The sequence below is a fragment of the Glycine soja genome, chromosome 3 (assembly GCF_004193775.1).
Source record: "Glycine soja cultivar W05 chromosome 3, ASM419377v2, whole genome shotgun sequence".
NCBI classification, from domain to species: domain Eukaryota; kingdom Viridiplantae; phylum Streptophyta; class Magnoliopsida; order Fabales; family Fabaceae; genus Glycine; species Glycine soja.
The window spans coordinates 176,874-189,920 of NC_041004.1; the positions used below are offsets into that span (position 1 = coordinate 176,874).

At 28.5% G+C, this 13,047-nt stretch overlaps 1 protein-coding gene across 3 annotated transcripts; it reads right to left on the reverse strand.

Annotated features, from left to right (window-relative positions):
- Positions 1–3,312: 3,312 nt before the first annotated feature.
- Positions 3,313–6,711, reverse strand: LOC114405668 (acid phosphatase 1-like). Of its 3 annotated transcripts, XM_028368115.1 has the most exons (5): positions 6,583–6,711; positions 6,420–6,448; positions 4,384–4,839; positions 4,045–4,257; positions 3,313–3,637 (listed from the first exon to the last, which is right to left on the reverse strand). In XM_028368115.1, exons 3-5 carry the CDS (start codon positions 4,800–4,802, stop codon positions 3,460–3,462), a joined length of 810 nt encoding a protein of 269 aa, XP_028223916.1. In that variant the 5' UTR covers positions 4,803–4,839; positions 6,420–6,448; positions 6,583–6,711; the 3' UTR covers positions 3,313–3,459. The 3 variants fall into 3 exon arrangements, with proteins under 3 accessions (XP_028223916.1, XP_028223915.1, XP_028223917.1); XM_028368114.1 differs by lacking the exon at positions 6,420–6,448; XM_028368116.1 differs by lacking the exons at positions 6,420–6,448; positions 6,583–6,711 and adding an exon at positions 5,375–5,755.
- Positions 6,712–13,047: the final 6,336 nt, after the last annotated feature.

The following is a 13,047-nucleotide window of genomic DNA, read 5'->3' on the forward strand; positions in this document are numbered from 1 at the left end:
TCCGCAAAAAAAAAAAAAAAAAAAAACTCGTCTTATTAGATTTTTTTAATCTAAACTGTACTTTAATGAAAATAATAACATGAAAAATTGTTTAAACTTTATTACATATCAATATAAAGAAATTTTACACTGAAAATACATATCTGCCAATCTCTTATATCTCCCTTTGATCTTTAAATATATTTTTCTCCCAATTATTCTTTGAAGAAAAAAAAAAAAGAAAGTACAATTTGCTTAACTACTATTATAATGGAGCGTACCTAACTTGAAGAAAAGACTATACTTACCTCTTTTATTTATCCTTCATTTTTCTAAGTCACTAAATAATTGGCTATATGCTTGGATTTTTCCACTGCCTCTCTATCTTGTACCTTTATCCCATTCTTTCTTTCACAATTTTGTTTAATATAAATTAGCTTTTATGACCTTTCTTCTCCATAAAAGTCAAACTCAAGTACGAATTTATAATAACTCACTATTTAATCAACTAAACCATACACCTTGTTAAATTAACTTTTAGAACTTTGATCTTCACTTAAAATTGAGATTTAATTAACTGATTGTAAAATATTAGACCTTAACTTTTTTTTCAAACTTATAGTCCTAACAAACAATCAATTATTAACTTGGGCAAATAAAGAACATCAAGCTCTTAGCCCACATTAAATAATCAGTTATTGGTTATAATAATTAGTTATTTGTCTATAATTGATCGTCGTTGCCATCAATTATTCAATTCATATTTTAGCCTTTTGTTAAGAATAATTGATTATTGGAAAGAATTCTCATTCATCTAGTTGACATGATAGCAATTTTTTATTTCTAGCTATTTGTAAGTTATTTGATTATTATTTTCAATGATTGTGGTAATTGATTATTCTATTCCAAATTTCAAAATTTAAAGCCCTTAAAGTATAAGAGCACGCTTGTAAAACTGTATCTGAATGATTGGGTATAACTTATACCTACTAATTAATATAATACATAGTTATTTTGCCGATAAAAAAAAGAGCACGTTTGTAAAAAAAATAAAAATGTGTAAGAGCACCAAATAATCGAATATATTTCAAAAAAATTATTTGAAGTTTAAAAATTCCAAATACTTAGTTCTATACTAGTACTTCAGGGATCAATTGAACTCGGGACAACTTGATCATATGTTAAAGCTTGTTGTTTGTTAAGAATGATAGCTCATTGGTGACAACGGAAAAAAAAATTAAGTATCGAGGGATATAAGCTAAAATATACTTTTGATTCCTTATTTTTAAACTAAATTCGTTTTGGTTTTTTATAATTTAAAATATTTATTTTAATTTTTTATCTCTCAAATTTGGGTCAATGTTATCCTTTTGAATTAGTTAGGTTTTCGATTTTGAGATACAATTTTTTAATAATTCCATACATAAAACATGTTCTATTACATTCATATTCATAAAATTTATATAACTCAATGTTTGAACAAAAAAAATAATTCTAAACATGATGAAAATCAAGCAAAAAGTGAATTCTCCAAACAATTTAAACATAATTAAATCTTTTTTATACATATAAATCACAAATATTATCTATAAAGAACAATCTAATTTGAGACACCATGGGATAAGTCTCTCTTTATTTATGAGCATGTTACATCCATAACCCTTTAGCATTCCCAAATATTATTATTCCGAAGTAGTCGCCACATACAACACAAGCATCTCCCACTTCAGTTCATCTGTTAACATACACAACACCCAAGTTGGCTTGAACATAAAGATCAAGTTTTCATTGTTCAATTATCATCAGTTTCTATTAATGACTGAACCCTTATAGAGTTTGTCTATGATAGAGAACACTAACAGAAAGAGGTCATTAACGTGGAAATTTCTCAAGTTTCAGGCTTATGAACATCATTCAAGATTTTACCAATTAATTAGTTGAAGGAGTGCTAGTATATTTCGGAGTTGCTGTCACCCAAGGTATATCATCTATAATTAGATCTAATTTGCTTTTGTACAAAATTAATGCAGCCAATAACATCCATGTTAAAAATAATAGAATGGCCTGGACTAGCCTCATACATTTATCAAGCTACATCACTCAGACTAACGGCTGCAATTTTCCCTTGTTTACACAAATTGATATTACCCAAGAACAATCGAAAAGCTCATCCCACAGAAAGCAACGTCGTATAGTTTGAGCCAAATAGAAATTTTTACACGAGAGACACGGAGAGGGAATATACAAGTTCACCAAGCATAAGGATAGTGGTAGAGCTGGGATAAAATTTCTGCTGTTATTTATTAACAATCCCTACAGAGGGGTGATCCTTATAAACAAAGAAAGTTCCATGATGAGTAGTTAACTAGAACTTGAACAATAGAATCAAAAACAAGAAAGAATTCATCAGCAGAGACTCCCATGCATGTCAGACTTGCCTTGAGCACATACCAAAAAGGATAATAGATTCTGGATACCCTTTCGCCTTCCTTCCACCTTCCTTTATATTGCTGTTGATCACAACAAAATCAATTCTATTATCATGGCTTCTTCTCATGATTCTTCCCAACAGATTCCTCATAATTTCCAACTCCCCTAATGGTTTCTCCTTGTCTCTGCCTAATTAACTCTTTCCTTTCCTTTCCTTCCCATGAATATAGACTGTTAGATTTACTAACATGCAGAGTGATCTAATGACAGACGGTTTCTTTTATTTCTTTCATTTTTGTTTCAAGAAAAAGGGTCAGCATTTAGCATTACTCTCTCCAGGCAGGGGAGGGAATTGACTATTGAGAAAGTAAGGAAGCGTTTCAAACTTCCATGTTCCAGAAAAGAAAAGAAAACATGCTTAAAATTGGCACAAGGTCTCCCAAATAACAGAAGCCATAGATCATATTGAAACTAAAGCAACAGTGTTTAGAGAAGTTCATAACTGGTATAACCAATTGCATTCCTATTTGGTTGGTTCATTAGAAGGAGCGACTGTTGACACTGGATTAATAGTGCTATCCATTGCATTAATTAGGATCTATTTTGGATAATTTTGGGATTGATCGTATTAGTATTTGTGATGGCAAGGCTTGGAATTGATGCTGTCACATATTTAGACAATCTGTAGACGTGTATATATATATATATATATATTATAGATTGTGGGCGACAGTTATCATCAAAATTTCCTTGTCATATGTTCTCACCTGTTTATTACAAAAATCTGATGTTCGTGTTAATATTAGCCGTCACTAAATGTTTTAAACTTCTTTAAAGACCTTCTAAGAACTTAATTATGTGTGTATTTGCTTAATTATAGACTTATAGTGTATGTCTGGAGTGTTTTTACCTTACTAATATCCCTCTCATCATATTGTATAAACTTGGTAGCAGCACCCAAAAGTAAATTATTGATGCCAAATTAATACATTTGAATGTTGGCTATTTTAATTTGCCACAAGTTCATAATACATGTAAACCATAATTAGATTAGGGAACAAAGTACATGGGATTAGGTAGCTTGAAAGTACGGTTCCCTAAATAGTCTCCCTGAATATCACTCCACTGGTCTCCCACATTCCCCCATATCCTGTAACCTTGGTCTTGTAACTGCTTTCGTACATCGGATTTGTATTTCATTGCACTTTTCCCTTTATATGCTGAACTCCTGCAAATTTGATCCAGATAGTTCTATTAGTTTTAATATGCCTTCACTCTTCAATGGTTAAATTTTCATATCCACAGACGGATTAAAAGAGAAGTCATTTTAATATAGCTAGTAATTTTTATTTTTATTTTATGGAATAAGCCTTACATTTGATAATCAGTTCCTATTATATTTGAGAAATTAAAAGAGCCATTAAGTCAGTGAATATGTATTTTAGATTTTGTTTGATGCATTAATTTAATAGAAGTAAAATTCAAGTTGGTATTGGTAAATATTTGAGTTTCATTCTCCCATTTGTTCAATCTCTTTCTCAAATTAATTAATGAGATCTAAGTTAATTTTAACTAATAAAAAAGAATATATGAAAGAAGAGAGGTAGAATAGAACACTCAACAATGCCCACATACCTCAAAATAAGACGTTCATAGCCAATGAATCCTTGATTGTGCAAGTTGTTCCGGGTAACTTGACCAAGGGTCTCTTCATCTCTTCCGGTGAGTAAAAATACTTTGAATCCTTTATTTACTAATATGTTAAACAACCTTAGTACGGAAGGAATTGCAGGGCACCCTCCTTTCATGGCCCACGTCCTAAAGGCAAATGGGTCATACGGATCACACCTGCACATAGAATTTTTATTTACTACAAACAAAATTTTTCCTTTGTAATAATAGATGTTAGATTAGAGGTCTAAGACTAAGAGAAAACACACACACACACACACAAGTTAATATATGCATGCATACCCATATTTCTTGCCTTTGTAATAATAGATGTTGGAGATGCAAGTGTCATCAACATCCAAAATCCAAGCATCCATGGCATCCCCAAGGAGAAAAGTTTGGTTGACATAAGCCAAGATTTCCTCCACAATCAAATCCAAGTCCCGGTCATACTGGCCATTGATCATGTAAGTCTCAACATATCGGGAACACTGAGGTGGAACTGTTGGCCATGCAACCACATTGTTTGCCTCCACTGCCAATCTCCAACTCAAACAAAAGCTAATTGCACCCCCCTCATCACTAGAACCAGAGGACTCTTTGCCCCTGCTGCTTTTATTGTTTTGACCTCTTGTTATGCTCATTGCCTTTGCCTTTGTCTTTGGTGCCAACAACAATAACACCAACACCAACATCTCTCCTACTAGTACTCTTTGCGCCATTCACCCTCACGCGTGCTTCTTCCTTCTTAATTTGTACCTATACCAAAATAAAAACATCAATAATGGCCAGAGAAGATATATTATTTTGATAATTAATGGCTTCACCAAACTACAACTGACTTTTATAGTAGCACATAATAATTTATTATTCAATTTTTAAAGTTTCTTGCTAATTGAAACCACATGACTATATATCTTGTTTCTATTAATTATTTATAATCTTGCATTCAATATATATATATATATATATATATATATATATATATATATATATATATATATTCCTCATGTATTTCCTCCTTTGAAGGTAAGCATGTTCAAAATATGATGAGACATTAAACATGAGTCTCTCTCTCAGTTGAGATTCAAACTTTAGTTCATCACGTTGTGAATGTTAGATCCAAAGTATTTAATATTTTTTTAATATTACATAAATCACACTAATTGTTTTATAATATTTTTTTCTTAATACAATAAGTATGAGTTTTACTTACATAAATAAATTTTTATGTATGACATTATTTTTCAGAAAGAGAATATATGCCATGTCAAGTCACCAAGCATTATCATACCTTTGAAGAAATAAAAATAGATTCTTTGATGTTGGGGACGGGGAATTTCACTAGCTATTGAACAGAGGTGTCAGTATTCCAATATTAAGTGAAGGGGAGAAGTGCAAGGTAATGCATGCATATTGCATATTGTCTTATAGATGCAATGACCCCAAATTTGGGGTTGTATACGTAGGACAAGTGCAAGGAACAACATCTTTTACTTTACATGGAAAAAAAAATAATAGTACGGTAAAATATATTATTTGTTAATTAGACGGGGTAAGGTTATAAAAATAAAGTTTGGACTTTAGATGATGAAACTATACCCACGAATTTATGGGTGGTATATATGTCGCATCGCTAAACGTACGTGTGTCTGTCCAATGTACTATTTTTCTAAGTATTTTAATTGGAAGAACTTCAAATCATCAATCACGCATATTACATCAAAGAAATTTATACAATCTTCAAATTTACTTTTTTTTTATATATATTTGGAATGAGAAGTTTTTATGGAAATATAGATAAAATAAGAAATGATCGATTATCATTTACAAAAATTAATTAGATGACACACATATAGAATAAGGTAAATATCTTATCCTACCATTGAAAAATTACACACAAACAATTAAAAGAATTATTTTTAAGTGTTTCTAACTACTGTTTTCAATTTCTGCATATAAATTTTACTAAATAAGGACTCATTATAATTAATTATAAGACGACTTATCATTATATGTGATAAAATTTATGGTTTTCTTTTCTGTCTAATATAATCACATATAGTTTACTCGTTATATATATATATATATATATATATATATATATATTCATTAATATTATGCTTTACAGTTTACACACCCATGCCAATATAGTTATGCTGACAAGTAACAAGCATTGCTCTTACGATAACAGTTAAATAATTAAAACAAAAAATATTAAAAATAGAAAATTTATTGTGCTGTATGTTCTAATATAAATTTTCAATTTATTAATTCTTTAATTAGTAAAATCATAAACTGCTTTTTTTGGAACATGACAAAATAAAATTTATGCGTACCCATCTATCCTTCAACTTCAAGTTGGCAACTATCAAGATTAATTCAAGAGAAGAGAAGAAGAAAGCAATAGATAATGTAATGTTAATTGCTTGAATAGGAACTAAAAAAAACTAAACAGAGCTGAAAATAGAATGGATGTGCCTGGCGAAATATTAGCCGCACCTGCTTTAAAAGTAGCACTCAGCTAAAGGAGACACTGATGGAAGAAAAAAAACTAATAAAGATTCTTGCAATTGCAAAGGATGGTTGACGATAGCACGTTATTCCCAGTTTGATACCAAATATAAACCTAGCTTGGCTATTTATAGAGAGAGGATACATAGCTAGGAAAAGGAACTATGCATGCATTGCATATGCAATAAGTTCACTAATTTATGTTTCCATAAATGACGTTTAAATTGCAATATGGAATGTTGATTGGGTGGGGTTGGCGTCAGAGAGCAAAAATAATGTTGAGTATGGTGGAGACCCAAAGGAAAAATGTGAGAGGTGAACATGCAGTGTTGGGTTCCTAGGACCCACCACCGTTGAGGAATGGAATGTGTTCCAAGGTTATTGTTATTGAGGATTGTGCCTAGAGTGGATATAGCGTCAGAAGCCACATGGGAATGCATCATGCAATTCTAACCGATCCTGCCTCTTTCCCTCCTCTCTTGTCTGATCAATCATCATCTCATACACCCAAGGTACGTAGCTAGATGATTGAATTCATATCTTATAAGAAATAAATTTGAATTTTGTTGTTCAAGTTTTTGTATGTCATTCCTTTACCTGTTGATTTAAATGATATTAGCTAGATTTATTCTCTTAAATAAAATCTTAAATTTAAGTTTTATATATATAAAAAATATAATTAAAAAAAGAAAAATTCTTCAATAAAAATTATTAATCAACAAAGTCGATAAATAATCCATACAAATAATATGATATATATATAATTAACTGTGTTAGTAACCGGACATCTAACACATTTCTGTGTTATTAATACCTCTAGAAAATTCTATGGAAATTAAACTCTGCATAAGAATAATAGTTGACTAACATAAAAAAATCGAAAGAAAATAAGCTAGTGTTGACTGTTTGTTTTATCTTGATCAGCCAATACAAATGAATTTTCATGTGTTAAAGATTATTGACAAGAGATATTGTGAATCATGACCAAATCATATGTCATGCGTATATCCCAAATAGGTTTTAATAAATAAATACAAAAAGTCCTTTTCTTCTTTTGTGTGTCCTCTTCAACATCCAACTAAACTCGATATTGGAATATTAGTGCTCTATTTGGGAGCTTTGACATTGGTTTAAAATAAAATGGTCGAGATTTATATTGATAGTGGGCAACGGATTCACTCTATGCCAATGAGGGTGGAGAATATATATATAGAGGGATAAGACACCTAAGAAGTTCCTAAGAAAGGAAGTGTTTGACATTTCTACATGCTGTGTTGCACGATCTTCTTGGAGCCAATTCTTCTTTTATATGAGGTGTGAGCATATTACACTATAAGGTCAAAAGTAAGCAACCGTAGAAATAAAGGGCAAAAGTAAGCAGAACGTCGGTTTATGGGTATTTCATACAAGAATTATTTCAATTTATGAAAGTAATTTTATAAATGTTTTATTTTAATAAGTTTCATGATACAATTTATTAATTACAAGTTAATTTTCTTTTATAAATTTTATGTAAAATTTATAGTATAATTTTTTATATGATAGAGTGCATTGACTAAACACTTAGTTAAACACATTATTACCTAAACACATACTAAAAATAATTTTGAATTTTCAGGTTTTGTAACCATAATGGCCAAGCAATAATTAAAATATTAATTAATATATTTAAATATAGGTTAATAAGTTATTTTTAGTTAAAAGCTTAAAGTTGTTAACTTATTAAACTAATTAGTTGTTAAATAGCATATATAATGAAATAAAAGACATATTATATATATATATATATATATATATATATATATATATATATATATATATATATATATATATATATATAAAATATTCTAGGAAAAAATATTTTTTATGTGATTATATATTTATTTTTTTATAAATTTTGACCTCTTATTGTTTTTTAAAGATTACATATTTAAAATAAAAAATACTGTATTAGTTAAAGTAAATATATTATAAAATTAAATACGAAATTTCATTACAATAAATGGTGCAATATATATATAATTACCTAAATTATAATTTTGATCCCCTAATTTTTTAAATTCATGATTTTGGTTTCATAATTTTTAATTATAACATTTGGTCCCCTTAATTTTAGAAATTAATGATTTTGATTATCTGATAGATTATTATTAAATAATATTATTAACAAATAATTACAATTAACTGTTAAGTTAATTATAAATTAATTAAAATTAATAATTATTAAAACATTATTAATAATTTTAATTCTTCACAACAATATTGATCTCCTCCTCTTCTTTTCCAATATTTCTTTCATCTCTACTACCGCACACAACTCCATACGTTAGGATTAATAGTTTTTTATGAAAGTTTTTAATGATTAATAATTTTTATTTAATTTATAATTAATTTAATTTCTAAATACAGTTATTATTTAATAATTTATTAGAGACTAAAATTAATACTTTATAAAATTAGAGGAAATAAATGTTATAATTAAAAATTAAAGAAACTAAAATTATAAATTTAGAAAATTAAAGAGTAGAAAATTACAATTTAACTTATATAATTCATGGGTCACTTAACAATTAACATAGGCAAAGACTTAGTAAGAGGCCACTATGTGGATATAGAATTAATTTATTCCATAGATGATCACTTTTAATTTTAAACGGAACTTGAACTTTCAAACGTTGTGATTCCCATTTTGTTATTTCGTAAGTCGTCCTCTCTCTCTCTCTCTCTCTCTCTCTCTCTCTCTCTCTCTCTCTATATATATATATATATATATATATATATTATTTAAACTAATTTGACAATTAACTAACTTGGTGGAATTTTGGTCTAATTAAATTTTTAATTATATGATAGTTTTTTTAAATAAGATCATTTTAGAGTTATTTTCTTTTTTTCACTTGAATTTTTTATATTGATTATATGATTTATTTTATATTTATAATTTTCATTCCTTCCAATATCAACACCATTACTTAAATTTAATTTGATTTAAATTTTCAATTTGAACACATTATATCAAATTAAAGATATATATATATATATATATATCTTATTTTATATAAATTAGATTTTAATATTATAACCTTACTTAATCTAAATTTGAATTTTCTAAATTTAAAGTTTAACATACCATATTAATAAAAAAAAATGTTACCTTAATTTAAATTTAAAATTTGATGGTATACACCAAAAAAATATTTAAAATCTGATTTTCAAAAAATAAATAACACAAAAGTAAAAAAAAAAAAACCGTGATACTTAATATCATATACATGGAAATTAGACAAATTTACATTATACCAAGCCAACTTAACCCAACATCATGCATGCCTCATCATGGCTAATGTCTAAAACTAACTTGTTTCTATTTGAAACATAAAGTAACATATAAATTCTTTAACAGATCTAAAATTAAAGAATGTGAGACTTTAATTTTAAAATGAAATGGTTAGAATAGCACCTTCACTATCACATGTTAAACTATTGAGAAACGACAATCCTCACTTATGGTGTACGTGTTAGGTAAAAATGAGAAATAATATTGAAGAGAAATTTTGTATTTTTTTTATCCATAAATTTTACACTTTATTTTAATTTAAAAATTTCTATTTTATTTTCATCCTTATTATTTCTATCTTTTAAACCAAACACACTCTTATGATTGCCACAACTCACAAATCTCTTCCACAAGCTTCATTTTCCCTGGGCTTTGAGATGTTGAACATTTGCAAAATACATGTGAGTTCTACATTTGATAAAGCAAATAGTTTACATGAAGAAGGGTACATATGGTGAAAGAGCACATATGCTTTGTAGGTTGGGTTTTTTTGTTATAGGTTTGGTTTGCGTAATGAGAGGTGGGTGTGGGATGTTGGAGTCCACGCTTGGATTACAAGAGGCTTTGTTTTTTGCTGAACCTAATTTGACATCTCAGCCATCCATTTGAAAATTAGTGCTTCTAACAATTCAAAATATGTTTCCCAGTAAAAACAAGTGTGTATAAAATGACGTAAATATCATGATTTTAAAAAATTGAAATATAATATAAATAAGAGTATTTTTTGTCATTTGTACCAAAAAACAACTCATTCTTTCTATCTTTTGTTCACATTTGGACGGAACGTAAAATACAGTGGTACCCATACTACATGCTTCTATCCTTCTTTGTCTATTGTTGTCACTTGCCAAACAATGGAACAAATGCAAGTATAGACGTTTCCTTTCTGTCTAGTATTTTCTCTCTCAATCCACCATCACCAAAGTAAACAAATCATAAATTAAATAAAGATCAATATTAAAAATAGGTGATACTGATGAAATGTGTTTTCTTTACATAGCTGATGAAATGAAATGTGTTACACTCTATCTTTTGGTGTTTTTTTTGGGTGACCTGGATTATTTCCTGGTCACTAGTCAGGAGTTAGAGAATATGGAAATAACGGTATGTAAGTGCTAATTATTTCTTTTGTTTACCGTTGGCATATTTGATGTAACGATACTTTAATCAAATGGTCTTTAACCAGAGATCCTTTTTGTACATGAGATATTTGGGTACTACTGGTACCATATATATAATATACTGCTTTGCATTTAAAAAAAAATGATACTTTAATATAATGACCTTATTAGTCATTATTCATACCCGTTAGTTTTGTTTTCTTGGCAATAAAAGATACTCTTAAACCCTTGCCAACAGACTGATTTCCTTTGCACTACATAGAGAACAATAAAATGAGACTTGAGATACCACTAACATTTCTCCACTTCTCAATATTTATATTTTGTGAAAGACTACAAAATCATGATTATTAGGAATCATGAATTATAAGAATCTATTTTTTTAGAATGAACAAAATTTATTTGATTGATCATTAAAATCTTATAATAAATTTTTTAAAAATCAAAGACTTACGTAATATTTTAATAGAGTAAAATGATATTTTAAAAAAATTTACACAATTAAGTAAGATACCATCTCTTTCATGAATTTTTTTTTTTGTGAAAAACTAATTAACACATATTTGGGAAACATCATGTTACTTTTTAAAAATTGATACCAAATACAGAAAAATTAAGTTTTTCAACCTATAATTCCTAAGAAAAAAAATTTCCCCCTATCAAACCTCTTGTAGAGTTCTTCGTGGCATTGATTGTGAGGCTCTAACATGTTTTGACCTCAAAGTGCATGGGTTCAAACATGCTTCTCTGAAACCCTTGGAAGACATAAATCGAATATCAGATTACACCGGAGTCCTATCGAAATTTGCTTTCCGGCAATAGTTATTGTCTCACGACACTATAGATTGATATTCATTAAAGAATTGACTCCTCCCAAGCAATATTATTTCATAAACATAAACTTGATGATTGAATTCCTAAGTACACATTTAAGGGACATGATTATTAATTAATCATATCACATTATGTTAATTTTTTTTATTAATTCAAATATAACCTAAATATTATTAAAAAAAAGGAAGTAGCATCATTTGATTCCTCAGTTCAAGTTTATTTACAAGTTTTATTTTAAAAAAAAAAATGCTTTTTTAACCTTTAAAAAATTATCAAAACACTTTTAATCTCAAAATATAAATTGGTTTAAACACGTGCTTAACCTGTTTCTTGAATGAATAATCATTAAAGTAATTTTTTGTTTGTCTAACTAAAACCAATTTTATGAGCATCATGTAATAATCTTGGAGTGGTTGAGAGGAGCTTAAGGTTGGGTAATCAATTAATAGCCAATCTTAAGGAATTGACATAACCCCAAATAATGATAATAACACAATGCCTTGGAAGTAGGTTAAAAGTCTCCTCTTCTCACGCTTTATTACCTTCACTTCACATAACCAAAGACTAGACTTAAAGAGTCCGCTCTCCAAGTATTGTTGGAAAAAGGTAATCTAAATGATCACATGCACAGCAGCACAAGTGGAATCATGTATAATGAGGTCACATTATGCATCGTAAGGCCACATGACACTTTTTAATTATTAATGTTAAAAATTATTAGAAACATAAATATTTTTAAATTTATTTTTTATTTAATGAATCTCTTTTTTTTAAAAAAAAAATTATCCAATGATATAAAACATGTTAAAAAGTGTTCTTGTTACTAGTAGTTTTTTTTATTTATTTTCTTTCTCCATTTGTAAAATTGCGTAGGCATGGAGGGGGGCTACTGGAACACGATGATTCTTGAGCAATCAATCACCATAGTAACCCACAAGCACAAGGGCCAAAACAAACTCCAAAAACAACCCGTTCATGATATGATCCCATGTGCAATGGGGGCACATCTAAACCCCAATTTGTTTGTCTCAATTTCAAAGTTATCATAAATAGATGAAGTGAAAAGGATGAATCAAAGAAGTGGACACGTGGGCCAGTAGGAAGTTGCCGCATGGGAATGTCCATGATTTATAATTGAGCACATTATGTTTTTTTTTTTAA

Excerpts from the sequence above, each read along its gene's own strand:
- LOC114405668 (XM_028368114.1), bottom strand. The coding sequence starts at position 4,802 with ATGGCGCAAAGAGTACTAGTAGGAGAGATGTTGGTGTTGGTGTTATTG. Across the intron at positions 4,258-4,383 it reads TACAAAGGCAAGAAATATGG|GTGTGATCCGTATGACCCAT; the intron begins GTATGCATGCAT and ends TTCTATGTGCAG. Across the intron at positions 3,638-4,044 it reads TATGAACGTCTTATTTTGAG|GAGTTCAGCATATAAAGGGA; the intron begins GTATGTGGGCAT and ends TCAAATTTGCAG.